The 18941-nt window shown below is 52.1% G+C and overlaps 1 protein-coding gene across 6 annotated transcripts in view; it reads right to left on the bottom strand.

Moving 5' to 3' along the window:
* Window positions 1-1214: 1214 nt before the first annotated feature.
* Window positions 1215-18941, bottom strand: part of PPP2R5C (protein phosphatase 2 regulatory subunit B'gamma) — a 126211-nt gene continuing 108484 nt past the window's right edge. For 3 of the 6 annotated variants that reach the window (XM_053929074.2, XM_024567849.4, XM_071222084.1), the window contains 5 exons: window positions 17520-17647; window positions 15075-15176; window positions 13706-13778; window positions 9298-9414; window positions 1215-3888 (listed from right to left, as the gene is read on the bottom strand). In XM_053929074.2, the coding sequence (XP_053785049.1) occupies window positions 3757-3888; window positions 9298-9414; window positions 13706-13778; window positions 15075-15176; window positions 17520-17647 (552 nt within the window). In that variant the 3' untranslated portion in view covers window positions 1215-3756. The remainder of the gene's footprint in view (window positions 3889-9297; window positions 9415-13705; window positions 13779-15074; window positions 15177-17519; window positions 17648-18941) is intronic. The other 3 variants (XM_053929076.2, XM_024567850.4, XM_053929077.2) reach the window with 2 other exon arrangements.

The following is an 18941-nucleotide window of genomic DNA, read 5'->3' as shown; positions in this document are numbered from 1 at the left end:
AGACATTAGTTATTTTTTAAAAAAGATTTATTCATTTTTAGAGGGGAAGGGAGGGAGAAAGAGAAGGAGAGAAACATCGATGTGTGGTTACCTCTCATGCGCCCCCTCGTGGGGACCTGGCCCGTAACCCAGGCATGTGTCCTGACTGGGAATCGAACCAGCGGCCCTTTGGTTCACAGGCCAGCACTCAGTCCACTGAGCCACAGCAGCCAGGGCAAGAGATTAGTTACTGTCATTGCTGTTGCGAGTGTCAGACCAGGTCTCATGGAGGGTGACACAAAGCTGGCTCAACTTTGCTTTTAGGCGCCTGGCTACCTTGCAGTGCGTGCGGCTTCTTACTTCACGTGAGCGCAGCACGCCTCCCTTCCGCGTCCTCGAGAATTCTCGAGCTGAAGGAGGCTACCGAGCACTACAGCTTCCTCCAGCTTCACGCTGGAGACAAGGACTCCCAGCCCGAGGAAGCGGCCATTCGGGAGCTGCAGCAGACTCAGGGGTCTCCTGAGCAGCGCGCCCACTCCCAGGCAGAGGTGGGGACTGTGGGTTCTCCCCAATACCCCACGAGGGGCCCAGATGCTCAGGCCACAGACAGCTGGGGACGTCCCAGGGCCCCCGGCCACCCGGGCTGGGTGTCTTCCACACAACCCAGCCCCAAGAGCGACACCTCCCACTGTGGGAGGAGCTGCAGACACCACCTGATGGACGGGGACACCAGGGGCACAGGTCACAGCCCACCTGCTGAAGTGCTGATCGAGAGCAGCTGCGTAGAGGTGGAGGCAGTTACAACGACCGGGCGGAATGTGATCCCAGGCCTCCTCTCGCTGACTGCTCAGCGACAGCTCGGCGGGTGGCAAGCTCCCGTAGGTGGGGGTGGGCCACCAAGGGCCCCCCAGTCATATGCTCAGCGACTCTCCTTCCAAGGCAACATCTTCTCACGAGCCATTTTAAAACATTAGGGCTCAAGAATTCCATTCGACACATTCTATTCGGATTCACATCTACCTACTGGAAACTGAGAGGTGGTCCATATAAAGACGCCTCTGCTCTTGCCCTCAGAGGAATTAAAAGGGGGCTCACAGGCCGCCGGGGGGAGGCCCGGCCCGGGGGCTGCACACGACGCCCGCTGCGCCCTGCAGCCGGCGTCCGGGGCGCGGCTGCCCGCCCCTGCCCGTGACTCGGCAACGGTCAGAACCGGCGCGCCCAGCACCGAGGCCACGTTTCGTTTCATGATGAGCAATAAAACTTGCAGTTTCTTTATTCAGTCCGTATAATGCACCATTTTCAGAGTCTTTTAAAATTAGATAAAAGAGCATATTAAATGGCAAGTGTATGAAGTTTCTCTTCATAAAACAATGTCAAAACCAAAAGTTTTGAGTTACAAAATGTTAAAAAATATGCGGGTACTTAACATTTCACTAAAGCATAAAGTTACAGATATTTTCTAAAGAAAAATAATTGTGCCACTTACCTATTTTTGCTGTTTCTATGAATTTTTTATTCTGTACATAGGACATTTTGTACAAAATATGAAGTCTACATTTTATTACTTATTACCATAAAACAAAGATACAATGTATGTACAATATTAAAAGGAAGCCATACTAAAGCCACACTAAAAAGACACTCGGAATAGTGACATTTCTGATGTACAGATACGTTTTGTTAAGAGTGAAGATGCCAAACCAGAGCTTTATGAAGAAAAACAGTCACCGGTTTATTTTCAATGTAGTACTTTTTGAATCAGTTTGGTACAGAATAAACAGTGTATCTATGTAATAATATATAAGTTGAACAATTAGCACAGGAAATCTGAATACTAACTAGGAAAACTTTAATAGGCCAAAATATTAAATAATACTCTTGTCAAAGAAAATTAGTTTCTCTCAAAACCTTTTCTCCCCCTTTTTGGTGAATGTTTGTCTTCAATAAAGAGCAGAAATAAAACCTAGACGAAAGATGTTCTTAAACCTTGAGCTTTACACAGTCACCCAAACAGCGATTATTTTGCTTTTTCCCTCGGTCAAGAGTCTTCCAGAAAGCTCTCACAAATATACTGAACACCGAAACCAAGGCCATCTGAGCGTCTGTCAGCCAAAGACGAAGTTCAAACAATGGTATATCAAAATACGTAAGACACTGCTTTATACAGTAAAAAGCACCCTTTTTCCCTCAAAAGGAGAAGGCATCTAGACTTTTTTAAAATTGTGAATTTCGTAATGGCGAACCGGACAGAGGCTTGTCAAGTTTCTCAGGAAGTGTGTCTGCTCGCCAGCGGGCTCTGCGCCTGCGCGGGGCGGGGCTCTCTGAGTCTGCACGTGCGCTCACACAAGGAGTCCCTCCCCCCACGCGACCTTCCTCCGAGACACAGGACATGCACACCGTCCGTGGGTTTCAGCGGCAGGGAACGATGTCTGCTGTTACTCCAGCTGAGTGGATACCAAGACCCGGATTAGAAGGCAGATCCTAAAAGAAGCCACACTGTATCTTTTATGCATCAAGACAGTTAACATTAAGTTATATAATCTTATGCCGCAGACAAAAGAAACGAGGGTCATTTGTTTAGGATAGCAGTACACATCTCAAATAGTTTTCAAGCAGGATAAAATAAGTCAAAACACTGGCCACCCTGAGAGAAATAAAGAACAGACAAAGCACTAAGTTTGAAGATTTCCTCGTGCTATGCCATGGAAACGAAAGCTCAGTACATGCAAGGAAGGCGTGAGACGGGCGGCAGCGCTGGGCGAGAGCCAGACACGGGGCCTTCCTTTCCAGGGGTGCGTGACCTGCGCCCATGTCAGCAGGGCCCAGCTGCGGCCACCTGCGCCCGCCGGCACTCCCGCCGAGCGCCGGGTCAGAGCGGCAACGGTTCCTGTCATCTCTGCCCAAAGGCGGCTGCAGCCTGCATTCGGCCGAGAACTGGCTTCTCAAAACGTTCTCGTTCCAGCTTTCTACAAAGTGGGGAGCGCTTAGACTCTAATTTTATTAACTCAAGAGCCTTGTTAAAGGACAACAATGTGTAAGTACAGAAAAAAAAATTGGCAAACCCCAAGATGAACACATTGTTTTAAAAATTCCAATTCTAGTCAAGGGACACCGAGAAAGCTCTTTGTCAAATAATTTCTCCTGTGAGCTTCCCCCTGGAGTCCTGGTGTGGGCAGACGGGCAGATATGGCTTTAGAAAGACATGAAGGGAGTCGGACATGGTGCCCTTGCCGCTACTCAAAGTAAAGGAGACCTCAGGAAAAGCCCGCTCCGAGCACTACCGGGTCATCGTCATTCATTGTCCACGCTGGAACACTGACAGCAAAGAAGCAGGTCAATGACATTGGGAAAAAAAGAAGAAATTGCTGGTGTAAACAATCACATGGAAACAATTTCAAAGGTTGCAGAATCTTAAAAATACGAAATACTTTTTAAAAGTATTCCTTTGATTTGAAAAACATTGATATTCTCAAAGAACCGCCTATTTTCAACGATGACCAGTTCCATTTGGGTAGGATGTGAGGGTGATGACCAGGGTGCTTGCCTTAGCTCTGAATCGGGGGCCCTGCGGCCTCTGGGCAGCAGCGGGACACCTGCCCGGCCTGCCTGCGTCTGAGTCACCATTGTTTGAACTCCTGCTGGGGTGGGGGCGGGGGGCTGAGTGCGGGATGCCTAGAGGAGGGGTGAGAACGCTCTGGCTGAGTGTGGCTGATCTGTGTGGCACGAAGTGTGTGTTTTCTACAGAACCCAGGACCGCGCGGCAGGCCGGGCGGGCGGCTAGCGGCCATCCTGGGACAGCAGCTCGTCGGCTCTGCAGTGAGCCTCCAAGGCGTTCTTGGTGTGGAGGTCCTGAGGCAGCTCGGACTTGCGGCGCACCAGGGCCCGGTCCTTCTTCAGGTCCTTCTGTGCCTGGAATTACAAAGGCAGCGGGGTTGACTACGAACCACACTGTCCCAACAGGAGTGCACCTGTGCCTCACTGGTGGTGCAGGTGGGGGGCGGCACTCACCTGGGGGCCCCTCTGAACACTAAGGGACGGGCAAAGAGGCAAAGCATTTCCTCTTGCGGTAATTACCCCAGAATGTCACGTCTGTTAAAAATAACCTCATGACTAGTGAGAGGGATGGTGTGTACGACATTGCATTTCTGTCTTCTAAAATGTGTAGTTTTACACAGAGTACTCAGTACCTCTGTTTGGCAAATTCATCAGTTTTTAGTTAACCCCGAACATCACCAAATCCCCCTACTTGATGAAATGTTCCCAAAGCCATTCCATGGCTCTGTCCTTTCCGGAAACATTTCATAATATTGAAATTTCCTTTGTAGGTAAATAAAGATGAATTAAAAATATTTTAAACTGAATTTAAAAGTCTCAAACTTCTATAAAACTTGAAAAAAGATAGTTTAAGAGGTATTAAATGGGTTACCTCTTAGTGGGGGGAAAAACCCTCTAAAACTTAGAAAAACTTTTTATTTACATAAAATTTCCCAACAGTAACTGTAAAAAATAAAGGACTCCCTTTTCCATCCCATTCTCTTCCTGAGGTTTAGAACAGTCGGGCTTTACTTAAATAAGTCTCACTTTTGCACGAGGATTTATTTGGAGAACTGTGCAAAGAAAGGGGGCCTTGTATGGGCAGTTGACACCCCACAAACACCCATTTCCACGAGTGACAGGTAAACAAATCGTTCGCTCAGAAGGAGGGCCGCTGCGGCAACAGAGTGTTTCTGAAACGCGACGACGAGGCGTCGGACTCACCCGAAGCCCATGTGCACACAGAAGCCCGGTTAGAAACTTGAGCCTATGCCTAACTCGGGTGCAGTCTGTACGGTACACTTTGCTTTAACGAAAAAATTCAAGAACCTGCAGAAGTCATACATGAAAAGTTCACATTTTTTGCAGAGCTAGCATTTCTTAAGGTTCTTTGCATACTACCTCCTCAAACAGCAATAGTACCAAAGTTTGGAGAGAATTTTGTGTGACATCACTTCAGGATTATTTCTAAAACGTTACTTGGATACTGACAGTCCTTCATGGTGAAGGCAGGGGTTTTGATCTTCCCCTGAAAGCACTGTAAGTGGCTTCCGGAAAGTCATGCACATTGGGGACTGTGGGGCCCGAGCCCGTCACAGTCACAGAACTGGTAAGAGTGCTTTCGTCTGTGAAGCAGGTTTGCCTTCGACCCACAGGACACTCAGAGGGGAATTCCACCCGAGTTCTATGTCCATCGGAGGGGGAACTATAAAACACAGCAAAGTGAAGTCCGACAAAACCAAGCGCTTCCCACCTGGAGGGTGCAATGACTGCTGAGACAGCACTCCCAAGAGGGGGGGAAACATTTTGCTAGAGGAAGGCACCAGCAGGAACCTCGGAGCTGGACCAGCAGATGCAATCCGAGAGCACACGCAGGCCCTGAGCCCCTGCTAGGGTCGCCGTGCGCAGCCATTATCAATCCTTGTACGAAGCAGTGAGTAATTTTGGAGAAACGGGAGCATGACAGCACGAGACACCATGCAGACGGCCACCCTCAGGGAGCAACACTTGGTGGAGGGGATGTGCTGCAGACATGCTGGTGGTAGGCAGGACAGACAGGACAGGACAGATGGGACAGACGGGACAGACGGCGTGCCAGGACTGTGACCTCTCTGTGCGGGATGCCCCCTGGGGACAGATGGCCTGTTCTGCAGCCGATAGCAGATGTAAGGGAGAGACTACATTCACACAGTGAGGGACACGGGGGCGGGGCGCCCGTGACCGTTCCGCTTTACTGCTGGAGGTAGGGCAGGACAAATGGACGGTTCTCACGGGACCAGACTTCCTGGTCCTCACCATCACAAGCTGGGTGACAGGGAAAATACTTCATGTGCCCATGAGCGTGCCGATTCTCTCCCTAGGTACCTCGATCCACTCTACAGACTGAGTCTCGAGCACCTGCGCTCCCCACCTTCCGTCTGTCTACACCTTCCTGATCTGCATGGCCGCTGCCGCTTTTGTCCTGACCGGCTATTCAAAATGAGAACTGTAAACATTTTAAATATCTCTGATGCAAACGCCATTCACACAAAATTTCTTAGGATGTTCCACGTGGGGTTATACAATTTTCTCAAAGGAAATGCAAATGGGGTTCGCACACGTAAATGTACCGTTGAGATTCTCCGCACAATTCCAACCAGTAATCTCCCCTGGCCTTCAGAGCTCCTCCCGCTATGCACTAGAGTCATTTTAAAGCATTGTGGAATTATTTTGGAAAAATAAAATCAGACGAAAATAAAATTAAAAGGGCACTGGAAATATTAACGGCTTAATTTTTAGCTGAAGCCACTTCTGTCAACGTGGTCTCCTGGTCGCACGTGTCTCCCCCCTGCATCCTGGTACCTTCCCTTTGCTTTGACAACAGTGTTGCTGAGCGTTTCAGGGATGCGACCGCCAATGCTCTTGAAGGAAGAAGGTCCATCCCATCAAATATTATGCCTAACAGACTGCGCCACGAATATCTCCATCTAGAGAGGCTGAGATGGGGGGGCGTTCAATTGATCCATGGAAATCCGTACAAAGTCCTGCAACTGGGGAGTGTTAATCTTCTAACTTTATTTTTTTTGGCATTATTTCGGCTATTCTAGGGCCTCTGTGGTGCCATGTGACTTAGAATCTGCTTGTCGCTGGGACTCTGACTGAGACGGTGTTAATTTGGGAAGAACTGGTAGTGTCTTAACAGCATGGAGTCTTCCAACCCTGGAATGTGACCCACAGAAGTCTAAAGGTAAGGGGATCACTTCTGAAAGAATGTCAATTATGTGAGAAAACTGCGTCATGTGATCTAATGTGAAGAGTCGTAAAAACAAACATGCGACGAGCCCCCCACACCACCCTGCCTACATGGCCGGTATCTGGAACCAAACAAGTAGACGGGCTTCTCCCCACCACATGGATAGTGTTCCCCCCCCCCGGGGAAGGAGACCCGCCCTTTGCCAAGATCGCCCGGTCTGGAGGGTCCTGGCTGTCTCCCAGAGGCCAGTGCTGCTTCCAAAGGCCTTACTCAAGAAGAGAAGGCTAGCTTGGCCTGCATTCTTGATGAAGTTCATGATCTCCTGCAGAGGAGGCCCTCAGTCATACATACATCTGCCCATAAATCACACAATTACATATGATGTTCATTACTTTTTGGACAGTGTGTTTTCTTCCTAGCTTTAATCCTCAAGTCAGAGGATGCACCAGGAAGAAAAACTCCAACCCTGAGATGTCGAATGTGACAGCACTGGCGTGCAAACCCTCAGTTTCCTTCTCGCCTGTGGACAGACTGAAAATGAGCGGTGGCTACATGTTCCCAGGCAGGGCCCCCGGGGAAGGGCAATGATTCGATTTCCTCTGCCTGTCTGCAGGCGGCAGGCTGGCTGTCCGCTCCTTAGCGTGCTTTAAGCTGTCAGATCCAAATGGTAATCAAAACCAGGACCTCAAATTGCTTTCCACGTTAAAAAAAATCAAGTAGGAAAATTAACACTCCCACAGAGAAAAATATAAGAATTTTTGTGCTTTTTATTAAGTCTATTTCATTGATAAAATTGCTAACTGTAAGGAAATTACGGAATTCGTGGATTGAGTGAAAAGTGAGTCACTGATGTTCACTAGGGGCACACCGAGCTCTCCACTGCACTTTTAGTATTTTCAGCTTTGCTGAGCTGAACGAAGCGTGCACTCGCCTGCTTTCTCTTCTAACCTACAGCTCGGAGCTGGTCGGCAGAAGCAGCATGGCCGTGGCCAGCGCAGGCGCCTCCTGCAGCTCCGAGAAAGAGAGTCTAGACCAGGGCCGCCCAATCGAAAGTCATGCCAGCCACATATGTAATTCCAAATTTTCTAGCAGCCATGTCAACAAAGTAAAAAGCAATAGCAACAAGTGAAATTAATTTTGATGTTTAACTTAACCCAGTATATCCAAAATATTGTCATTTGTACATATGGTCCAGAATTAAAAGTGAGCTCTGGCTGGGGTGGCTCAGTGGATTGAGCGCAGGCTGTGAAACAAAGTGTTGTTGGTTTGATTCCCAGTCAGGGCACATGCCTGGGTTGTGGGCCAGGTCCCCAGTAGGGGGTGCGAAAGAGGCAACCACACATTGATGATTCTCTCCCTCTCTTTCTCCCTCCCCTCCCCTCTCTCTAAAAAATAAATAAATAAAATCTTAAAAACAAAAAGAATTACAAGTGAGGAATGAGACGCTTCCACATGCTTTTCCTCCCGGCAAGCCTGGGCACTGCCGAGTGCCAGTGACGGCGCAGCTCGCGGCAGCGGCCGTGGGCCAGACGGCGTGGCCTGGCAGTCTGGCTGGCACTCTGGGAAACGTCCGACCCTGCCTGACCAGGTGGGGAGTACGATTTTCTTGAACTGAAACCAAACCGATTAAAAGCCCCTCTGGTTAACGGAGCTCTGAAGGACGCTCGCACTGTGAGCCATCTGCGGACAGCACACAGTGCGATCCCAGGCACTCCGGTGTTTCACGTGCCAGAATTCCGGTGCCGGTGTCTCTGGAAACTCCTCCCCTGGTTGAAGGGGACTCAAGTTCAAAGTCAGAGGCCCATGTCCCCAGCCTGGCCAGCACTACATCAGTTTACACAAACAGAAACAGGGAGGCACCCTCAGAAAGGCACAGCACGGAAAGGCTCCTCCCGCACAGGCAGGAGCTTGCTGCGTGGCCCTCTCTGAAGCCCACATTGTGCATATTCTCAACCGAGTAACGAGTCCACCTGTGGACCAGTGGGGACCGCTACAGGTGTGCCCACCTGTACCGCTACAGGTGTGACCACGGTAAAAGCAGACCACCCGAGCAAGGCACTGCATGCGGCAGTTCCGACAAAGCCCCCAGGCCCCGGCACCCCACCAGGGTGCAGGCCCACCCAGGTGCCCCCTGGTGTTTCGGTGGCCGAGCTGGGCTGTAAGTGCAATGGGGCCTCACGGGGATCCGCTGTGCCAGCGCGGAAGTCGGAGGGAGGCAGAAGGAGAAGACAGCGGAAAGACATTAATTACTGCGAAGCTCCTGACTTTTTGCTCAAGTTAACATGGAAAGAACAGGTAAGGGTGGGGCTGCTGCTGTTAAGGGAGAGGGAGAGACAAGTCACAGGCACGTACTTAACCCTTAGGAACTGTTTCCTGTAAATCGACCCTGAGATGCACAGGTGAAATGTTTCCCGTGCGGCTACTGCAGTTTGACTTGAACCTTGGCTTACACGGCAGCCCCTGCTGGACAGCACATCACCTCTCACAGGTACATGCATCTCTGAAGCGGATCTCCAGCGAGCGCCTCCCAGCTGAGCTCTGCGCACTTTTACCTGGCGAGCCTCTTCGTTCACTGTCTTTCTCAGCATCTGCACATCTTCAAATAAGGGCCCATCTGTCTCCATTGCCACCGGGATGCTCACGGTGCTCGCTTGACTATACACTGTGTACTGCAATGCAAAGTGTGGAGTCACTCTCTGGCAGCACCTGGGGCCGGGCACCAGGGTCTCCTCCTGGCAGGGCGTGCCTTCCCACCAACGCCCCCAGGGCCCTCCACCACCTCCGCCGGCAGCACCCAGCCCTGCCGCAGACCACGGTAGTCCCTACAGCTCTGGCCATGTGCGGGTGGGAGGGCAGAGTTGGCCTCAGTGGTCATGCTACACTCCTGGCCCCAGGGGCTGGGGACAGGTGGTACTACCACCTTGCAGTCCTTGGTGTCCTGACTCCTTGGGAGCAGCAAGGACATGCCCGGGATCAGTCCCTGGGGCCTGGTTCAAGCTGGACCTGCTGCCTCTACCCTCCCAACCTTTGTACACTGCCTGCCCACCCAGGGCCCTTCCCTTTCCTCTCGAATCCTCCTTCCTGGATCCCTTACCCCCCTTTTTTCTAACTTGCTGCAGCACTGCCATGGACCACACCCAACCCGCGCAGCTGCCACACTGAGCTGGCACTGCAGGGAAGGACCAGCGTGTCCCAGGGCCCATGGGCCTTCCAGTGGCTTCCTTGCCACCTCCCCACTCTCCCTGGGCTCTGTGCTCGGTGTGAATGGCAGACAGGCGTCTTACCCCGTGATGGGACCACGGCCACCAGCCCATCAGTAGGGCCATCTCCTGGTTGCTGAGCCGTTTTTTGGTTTCTATCCTCCTGGGCCTGTCTGTGGCCGGAACCCCCTGCCCTGGCTTCTCCCATCACCTCCTGCAGGTCCTTCAGAACAGGCCCTGCCCAACTCACGTGTCCCATGGGGTCTTACGTCATCCCCACGACCCCGCCCTGTTCACCTGTGCCTTCCACACCCCTGAACCCTGTCCTCCTAGCGGCTGCTCACTCCCTGGAGTCCCACCCTCACTCTTTCTTCAGCAGAGCCTCTCTATGTGCCAGGCCCTGCGGGCCCCTCATGCTGCCGTCAGAACAAGCTCTCTGAAATGCAGGTCTGACGAGGCCACTTGGCTCTTCGTGACACTTTAGCACATACGCGGACAAAACCCTCACTTCTGTGCCCTCTCCCCGGTACAGAGCACACCCGGCCCCTCCTCCACTGTCCGGAGGCCACCAGTGCTGAAGGACGCGGCTTCCCTGCTGTGCTCGCTCTGACGTGAGCCCCTTCCCCGGAATTCAGACCGCTTAAGTCCCCTCAGCTGAGACTCCTGCTGGGCTGAGGCCCCTCGGGACACCTGGGCCGTGGCCTCCCAAACCTGTATCGTTTCTTTACGAAGAAACGATACTTCTTTTTGAAGGCAGGCCCAGGCCTCCTGCCCTCCTGCCCCCCAGTGTGCAGTGGGTGAGATCTGACCGCCCCCGTCTGGGCCCTCGTGGCTGTCAGCTCCTCGAAGCTGGGGCTATGTCCCAGCTCTCATCTTTGTCCTGGGAAAGTACTGTGATTCAGGACTCACAGCTGGCACCCATCTGCCCACTGAAGCGATGGCCTGCTGGGCACAGGGGAGATGGGGACATGGCACAGCACCTCGTCCTTGTGAGGCTCCCAGCTGCTGGGCCGGACTGAGGCGACAACAGCCGCGACACTCGGGCAGTGGCGCAGGGACTGATGCTGAACCAGCAGGCTAGCTCCCGGCCCCTCTGAGCAGAAACAGAGCTCGCACTGACCGAGGGGGTGGGCTGGGCCGGGGGTGGCGTGGGCTCCTAGTCCTCGCTGCACCCAGGCAGAGAACAGGTCAATGAGGGTGCCACAACATGTTCACAGCACAACAAAGGTCACGTGGCAGGACAGGGTCCTTCCTAGGAATAGCAACCTCCATGCAGGCTCAAGTTCACAACAGGGCAAAGGGACGCACGGCCCCCAGGCAACCTCATCTCTCAAAGGCAAGGCAGCTGGGCTGCCACGGAGGTCACACCGGAGGCACACTCAAGAGCTCCCAGAAGTGCTTGTCGTCACTTCACACGCGCCCCATGGATGTCATGGAGGGAGTAGTAGAATGTGACGTGGCCTCTTTTTGTGGATTAGGAAAAACACATGTTAGAAATCAGCATTTCATGACTTAAAAAGTTAAATCATGTATGACGTAACCCCCCCACCCCGTGAAGCTTCCCCCACTGCCAGAACAAACAGACTCAGCATCGCGGAGGCACCCCCTTCCTGGACACACATGGCCGTGAGAACACGAAACTCATGGTTTGTAAGACAACCGGAGGCACCGTCTGGAAGACTTCTTGACACACATCAGGAAACAGACAGGGGATTACCGAGAACCCACCTTCGAGGAGGAAGCTATTAAATCAATTCTGAAAAAGGCAGATTTGAGCTCGAGGACCAAGCTTCAAAAACCCAACTATTTTTGTCACAAAGAGAAGAAACAAATTATTTACTTTTTGTTGTGAACGGCAAGCAGTGACTAGAATTCAGAAGAGATGTTCTCTCGAGAGAACTGAAGCAGGCAGGGGGCCCTAACTCCTAGCCCTGCGAGACCGGCCCATGAAGTATTTTCCGTTCGTTCGCACAGAAAGGCGCTCAGGGCTGAGTCCCAGGCGTCTCAACACAGAGATGAGCAGGTGGATGGCGCTCAGATGGGGGGCAGGTTCCCGCAGGGCAGCGCCCAGGCGCAGGCACACCCTGCACGCTGCCCTGGTGACCGAGACATTGGTGGGGGAGCAGCCAAAAGGAATGGAAATGCAACATAAGACATCGCAGGGGAAGTTCACAACGGCACCAGTTTCAGGAGGCACGGCTGCTACAGCTCAGCCGTGAGACTGGTCCCGCCTGTGAACACCATCGCCCAGCACTCTCCCTCTGAAACGTAGCAGCTTACGCGACCTCTCATGAGGTCACGTCTGTGTATTCCAGGCAAAACCAGTACAGACGCTCTGATTGGTACATGTCCTCTGTGTTTTTCGAGGGTGTTGATTTGGAGCGTGACAGGTCCTTGCCAGTCCTCGCTGGGGCTCTGTCTGACTGCGCTTCGTGCTGACGCCCGCCCAGATTGATGGTTTCACTGTGCTTCGCACAGAGGTCAGTGTTCAACCTCACTCTCAGTGTGGACCCTGGTCTGTGAAGCGGCTGCCCAGAGCTGCCCACCCAAAGCAAGCCCTCCACAGCTTCACAGGCACCTTGAGGTGGCGCTGCAGTGTGACAGGGTGGAGTAAACGTCGCTGGCTGTTTGTTTTAGGTAGAAGCAAGGAAACATTTAAGCGTGTCACTCGGTTTTCCTATGGTGTAAGTCTCTTGATTGTAGTTTTAGCAAAGGAAATACAAATCAATATGTTACTATATAGGTAAAATATACTTTTCACTTTGTATTCATGCCTAGCTTTTTATGAATGTGGGAGAGATTTGGAAACCTGCACACCAGCTTGGGTAATAGTTACTCAGGTGCACCTCTCAGCAAAGCAGGCAGACTGCTTACAGTCTTGCTCACCTTACAGAACCTTCTAGGGTTTTGGGGATAGCTCTCCTTATAAAGTTGAGTCTTGTCTTTTCTGGGGAGCTGGGGAAAGCCTGAGAATTCTTAGCATGGCAGAGATTCACACAAACGCCGTTTGGGAAGCGGCAGGCACTGTGACGCCAGGCACGCCACGCCCAGAGGAACGTCTGCAGTAACGGCTCCTGCCATTGGGACCCGCAGACGGGACACTGAAGACCATGACCAAAGCCCCCGGAGCCCGGCCACCCTGGGAGCCAACCCAAGAGCTGCTGCTCCCGCGGCTCCGTGGTTGGCTGCTCCGGGAGACAGGGCGTCAGTGCCTGGGTGCCAGAGCACACAGGCCCTCCTGGCTCGGACTGGGGAACAGGCTCAGCTGCTCTGAGGACAGGGGTCTGGCAATTTTTTAATGACAAAGGCTCAGCCCACAGAAACCCAGTTTTAGGGAAGAGGACATAAACTTCATACTTAATTGATTCCAAACCTAACTAACTCCTTTCCTTTTAGAATTTGCTATATAAGAGAAGGAAATACAGTTTGAGCTACAGAATCTATGACATTTACCAGGGGAAGCAAACTACAACGTTGGCTCAGACAGAAGCTGTGTCCCGCCTTCTTTTTACCACAGTACATTCATCACTTTCATATCTTACTTAGAAAGCAGGAGAAAAATGTCAATCCTGTGGTAAAAACATCTTGGGGCAAAATAAGTGCTTGTACGGAAGTTGAAAAGCATTTTTATTGCGGATGTTTTCATATACAACGTTCGTTAACGCGATTTCCCGCCCTCCCGTGACGCAGCCACAGGCCTATCTTATAAAAACACGCTGTCCCACCCAAGACATTTTCAAGTCACTCTCTTTTTTAGTACCTGGGGGTTTGCTTTGGCTAGATTTTCTATTTTAACCCATGCTTCTTCTCGTTCTTTCATTTTTAGCTTCTCTCTGAAAAACAGTAAAAGGTCACTGGGGTTAGAGAGGCGGATCAAGTTCAGGGAACTGCGTAGGGAAGCCGCTGTGAGCAGCGCCATGGCCGCCTCCTTCGCCGTGGGGTCACGAGGGTGGGACACGGGGGACACAGTGAGAAGGCAGCCGTGACTCGGAGGAAAGGGTTTAGAAGCACTGCCGTGAGCCAGCAGCCCCACAGGCTGACATTAAAAAGCAGTGGCCCTGTCTGATGCTGCCACTGGCCGCCGCTGAGCGCAGCTTGTTTGTGAACCCAGAACACGTGCTCCACGACCGTGAGGGCCCGTTCAGAAAGCTGTGATGCTCTGGGAGCAGGCCCCCCACCGCTGCCCAGCCCCGCCCTGAGCAGCTGGGGTGCGGCTGGAGCAGGCAGGGCGGAGGGTGCAGAAACGGCCTCCCTGAGCCCCCTGCTTGCGCACCACCGGCTCACACTCGACACCTCTCACCTGTTCGTACCCGGCCGCCTTGCTCTTCCCGCACCACCCAGAGCATGAACTCCAGAGAAGCAGGGCTTTGCTGGTTCCGGTCCCTGCGGTGTTGCTGGAGCCCAGCACGGGCCTGGCACGCAGGCAAATGCTCACAGTGAGCACGCGGTGGCCGTGACTGCTGGTTACACGGACTGTGACCTGAACGGCCTTCAGTCAGGGTGCTCTCCTGTAGCCAGCTCCAAGTGACAAGCACAGGATGAAAGCCCCAACAGTTTGTACTGACCCCGAAGCTGGGGTTTTGGTAACTAATTTATCACACAACTAGGAGGGGCGGAGCGCCTGGTCCCCTGGACTGCCCCTAGACAGTGCGGACTCGGGCCTGGCTCTGCGAAGGACACAGGCCAGACTCCAGGGAGCGCCCACGGGACGGGCGTCACCGGTTAGAGCAGAGTGGTGTGAGGGAAGGTTCTCGCTCTCTCATCTGAATCTTACAGGATGCATTAGTAACCCACGTTCCTGTCCTATAAACATGAACATCACCACACGCTGCAACCTTTACATGTCCCTGAGAAATGCAGAAATCCTGGGAGTTAAATTCTTGGCTACACGTGCACTTCTGCAAAAATGGTTAAACTAGTAGCATGATGGAGAAAATAGCTACCTTTAAGTGTGCGTCCTCTGAAAATAAGGTTATCATAACAAAGTTTTTATTTGCTTTCCAAGTATAAAAGGATTGATTTTGCTTTAACGTGAAGAATAACATTAGTACAAACCAATGGGAGAGGTTTATTCAGGATTAAGGAAAAAATCATCCTTGAAAGAGTAACTTTGGAGGAGAGCAACTTACTTCAGTTTCTCTGCTTTAAACTGCTGAGTGCAGTCATCAAACAGTTTCTGGTTCATCTCCATGAAGAGCTTCAGGGCGTTGTATATCAAGCCATGGATGGTCCTAGAAGTGAAACTCGGTGTTGACATTCAAAACACCTGGTCACTTTTACCCACCTCCCCTCCTCAGCGACAATCTATTGCTCTAAACTTATCAGGCTATTTCATCAGTTCACAAATTTCTTAAGCTTTAAAATAAAGAAGCTGCTACTTCGGATTCACTTGTTCCTTTTGCTACAGTCGCCCCGCGGTCCCAAGTCCCCCTTGCAGCCCTGCTCACCGATGGCAGGCCCTTCAGCTCACCGCCCTGGCTAACGGCGCCAAAGCCGCCTCACTCAGAAACTGAATGAAAAATGTTGAAACTTGAACAAGTATAACTACGACGAACTTAATTATATAGAGAACAGTAATGGAAACATTTTATTTCCTATAAACACCAGTTTTCTTTCCATCTTATTCACTGAGGACAGAAAAAATAATTTTAATAATGCCTGTAGGGCTTTGGCAGGCAGAGAATGAGACCACCACAGGGCAGCTCGGTCACACTCAGCTGCAGGCTCTGACGCCCCGGAGGGGCCTGGCTGCCCCGAGTCCCAGCTGCCACCTGTGCGGCCACACGAGTGACTCCCAGTGAGATCGGCAGCAAAACTGAGCAGTGGAGCCTGGTCCCCCCATGGAGTTGTGAGCAGCAACCAAAGAGTAGTTCCGCCGAAACCCAAAACAAAAAATTAAACTTTCAAAGCGTAACTACTTTTTAATTAACTTCATAATAAAACCCAAATCACATGTAGGCAACACTTGGAAGAGCCCTTCTTCCTGTGTGCGGGGCAGGAGTCACGCTCACAGGAAGTCACGCTCCTGAGCTGCACACAGGAACTTGGCCGTCACCTGCCAGACTCGGTAAAAAAGGGACGCTACAGCGTGGTCGTTCAAAGTCAACATTCTGACAACGACTGGACCGGTCAGGGGCACTTCTGAGCCTGAGACTGTAGTGAGCGTTTATGGGGCGCGGTCAGGTGTTAGGATTTGTGGACTTCACCTTAATCCACCTTCACATCAAGGTGAAGGTCACTGCAAAGCAGGGTGCTGTGTGTCCAGGCACACTGAGGCGACACAGCGGGCTTATTTCTAGACCACCACAGGGTGACATCACCTTTTTCTGGTGGAGGCTCCTGCCTCCAATTTATAAACAACACATCTGTAAGCGCAAAAGAGCGAGGTGTGCCCTGTATTAACATTGTCTTGGTCAGTTTTCACAAGACACCAGGCCAACATTCCCTACTTTTCAGAGGAGGGAGCTGGCCGGGAGCCCTGGTTGGCTGTGGGCAGACACCTGCCACCCAGCGAGACTGCAGGTCGGGCTGCTGCCCCCTGTGTCCACTTGCCTCCCCTGTGCACGAGGGGGAGGACTAGAGAACCTGGCTTGGCTCCCTACTGCTTTAAATGCTGACTTACTGCTTAGCACATAGAAAGGAGAGAAATGAGAGCAGACAGCACCACCCAGCGCCCACATTTATGTAAATGGCTCCAGTGCCCGCACCACCTGCCACAAGGAGGTGGCACCCACACTGGGGCGAAGGTCTCAGGAGCACTGTGGAGAGAGCCGGCCCACGTGCTCCCTTCTGTGAACCGACGGAGAAGCAGAGCATGCACGTGAAGCTCCTCAGGCCGTCTGGATGGCCTGCTCTCCAGGCAGGGGCACAGTGGGTGGTTCGTGGTCACACAGGAAGGCTCACCAGGGTGTGTGATGGCAGGGCTCAAGGGACCAGGGGGGTGGCCACCGTGCTCCCACAGGGGCTGAGCCCTGTGAGCTCTGCAGGGACCTTCGAATCCTCTTGTGGGACACTGCTACTCACACGGCCAGGGACGGCGGGTGTGAGCACAGGCGGGCTGGAAGGCGGTGGGGTAGGCCAATTACAGACCACACTTCCACTTAATTACAAGTCCGCAGAGAAACCAACATCTTGTTTCCTAACAGATATTTCAGACTTGGATTTCAATCTTAAGTGGTTTGAAGTATGAGCAGAATATGCAAACGTGAAAAGATGTCGATGCTACAGCTGGAACTACTACAAATAACACTGAATGCAAACTGTAATTAGAAAGTAAAATTAAAGCTCTGGCTGGCGTGGCTCAGTGGATTAAGCACTGGCTGCGAACCAAAGGGTCACCAAATTCCTGGTCAGGGCCTGACCAGGGCCTGACCAAATTCCTGGGTTGTAGGCCAGGGCCCTGGTTGGGGGCGTGTGCGAGGCAACCAGTTGATGTATCTCTTGCATATTGTGGTTTCTCTCCCTTTCCTCCCCCCTCCCGTCCTCTCTCTCTAAAAGTAAATAAATAACATCTTAAAAAAACAGAGTTAAAAAACGGAACAGAACACGCAGACGCGGCGAGGCGGCCCGCTCACTTGTTCCAGTGGGTCTTTGAGTTGCGGTACAAGGACGGGAACATGATGGGCAGGATCTTGGCGGCGTTGTCGCTGATGAGGCTCATGATGTACTCGTTGTTCCAGTAATACAGTGCCCGCTCCGCCACCTGGCAGACAGGAAGTGCACGCTTTATTCTGGGTCAGGGCGGAAATCGCTCAGCAAGTATGCTCCCTGCTACCCCTGCGAGCAGGCCAATGGAGTATGCTGTGTCAGAAAACTGTTATCCCTACAAATTCAAAATACCCCGACCAGTGACTTTTATCTGGTGCGGGGCAACAGCTGCCCAGCGTGAGCACCCTGTGCTGACCACACACACCCAGGTCACGCAACAGAGTGCACCTTACTGGTCATGTCGTACAAACATGTTTCGTCTGATTGGTTAATTCTTGGTACCAGAAATCCTTATGTACAAGTATAGGCACCAAGTTTTTAAGTCACTCTGGAGCAAAAAGGTAAGTCATTACTACTATTATTATTGTTTTGTAAATCAATCAGAATTACACCTATTGTTTTTGTCAGATTGGCAAAAAGTAGAATATATTTTTTCACGTGTGCCATGAGATGAAAAAGGTTGGACGTCGGTGCCCTAGACAGTCGCCCTGAAGAGCCAGGGTCTCCTGTGCACCAGGAACAGTGGCACCCCTTACTCAGCAGACATTCACGCCAGACCCTGGGCTGCGTGCTGAGGACGCAGTCAAGTGGGCCCCATTCAGTGGCCTCTGCCCACACGCAGGCGGCACAGCAGGGAGCGAGGCGAGGCAGAAACCCTGGCCTTCCTTCCTGGGGCTTACGTCCAGTGGGAGGAGACTCATCGGATTTGTTAGAAGTGACACGTCCCATGGGGAAGAGTGGGGAGCCAGGGGTCAGGGTGTGCTGTGAGTGTGAGGGGAAATGAGGGAGGAGCGGGCCTGCCTGAGGGCAGGGGATGGGAGGGCCACGGCAGCATGTACACTCACGTCCTGGGCGGCTGTGCTGGCCCAGCTTCCCTCCTCTGCTGGGCCACCAACCCCCTGGGGACCGTGAGGTTGTGCTCATTCTGAGCCTCCATTTTTGCCTTATTTGTGGTAAGTTTACAGTAGGTGGCTGCTCAAGGAGATACAAGGGTGGGTGGCAGAGGGGCCGAATAAAGCCACAGGACGATCTCCGAAAAAGCCCTGAAGGGTTGAAGAAGGAAATCAGGAAAGGAAGTGGAAAGTGACTTGACTGAGAATTCCGTAGTGACGAACATCAGGACTACAGGGTTTTTCTGAACGGTGGAGGGAGACGGATTTACATGATGTCAGAAACGACGAGCCTCACAGGGAGAGAACTCAGAGCTGAAGGTTTTGTCATCAGCTGTATAAACACTGATTACTCAGTCAGTTGTCGAAAACAGGGTTGTATGCCTTTGGGGGATAAAG

The sequence above is a fragment of the Desmodus rotundus genome, chromosome 7 (assembly GCF_022682495.2).
Source record: "Desmodus rotundus isolate HL8 chromosome 7, HLdesRot8A.1, whole genome shotgun sequence".
Classification (NCBI taxonomy): domain Eukaryota; kingdom Metazoa; phylum Chordata; class Mammalia; order Chiroptera; family Phyllostomidae; genus Desmodus; species Desmodus rotundus.
This window is presented reverse-complemented; position numbering and strand designations above follow the sequence as displayed.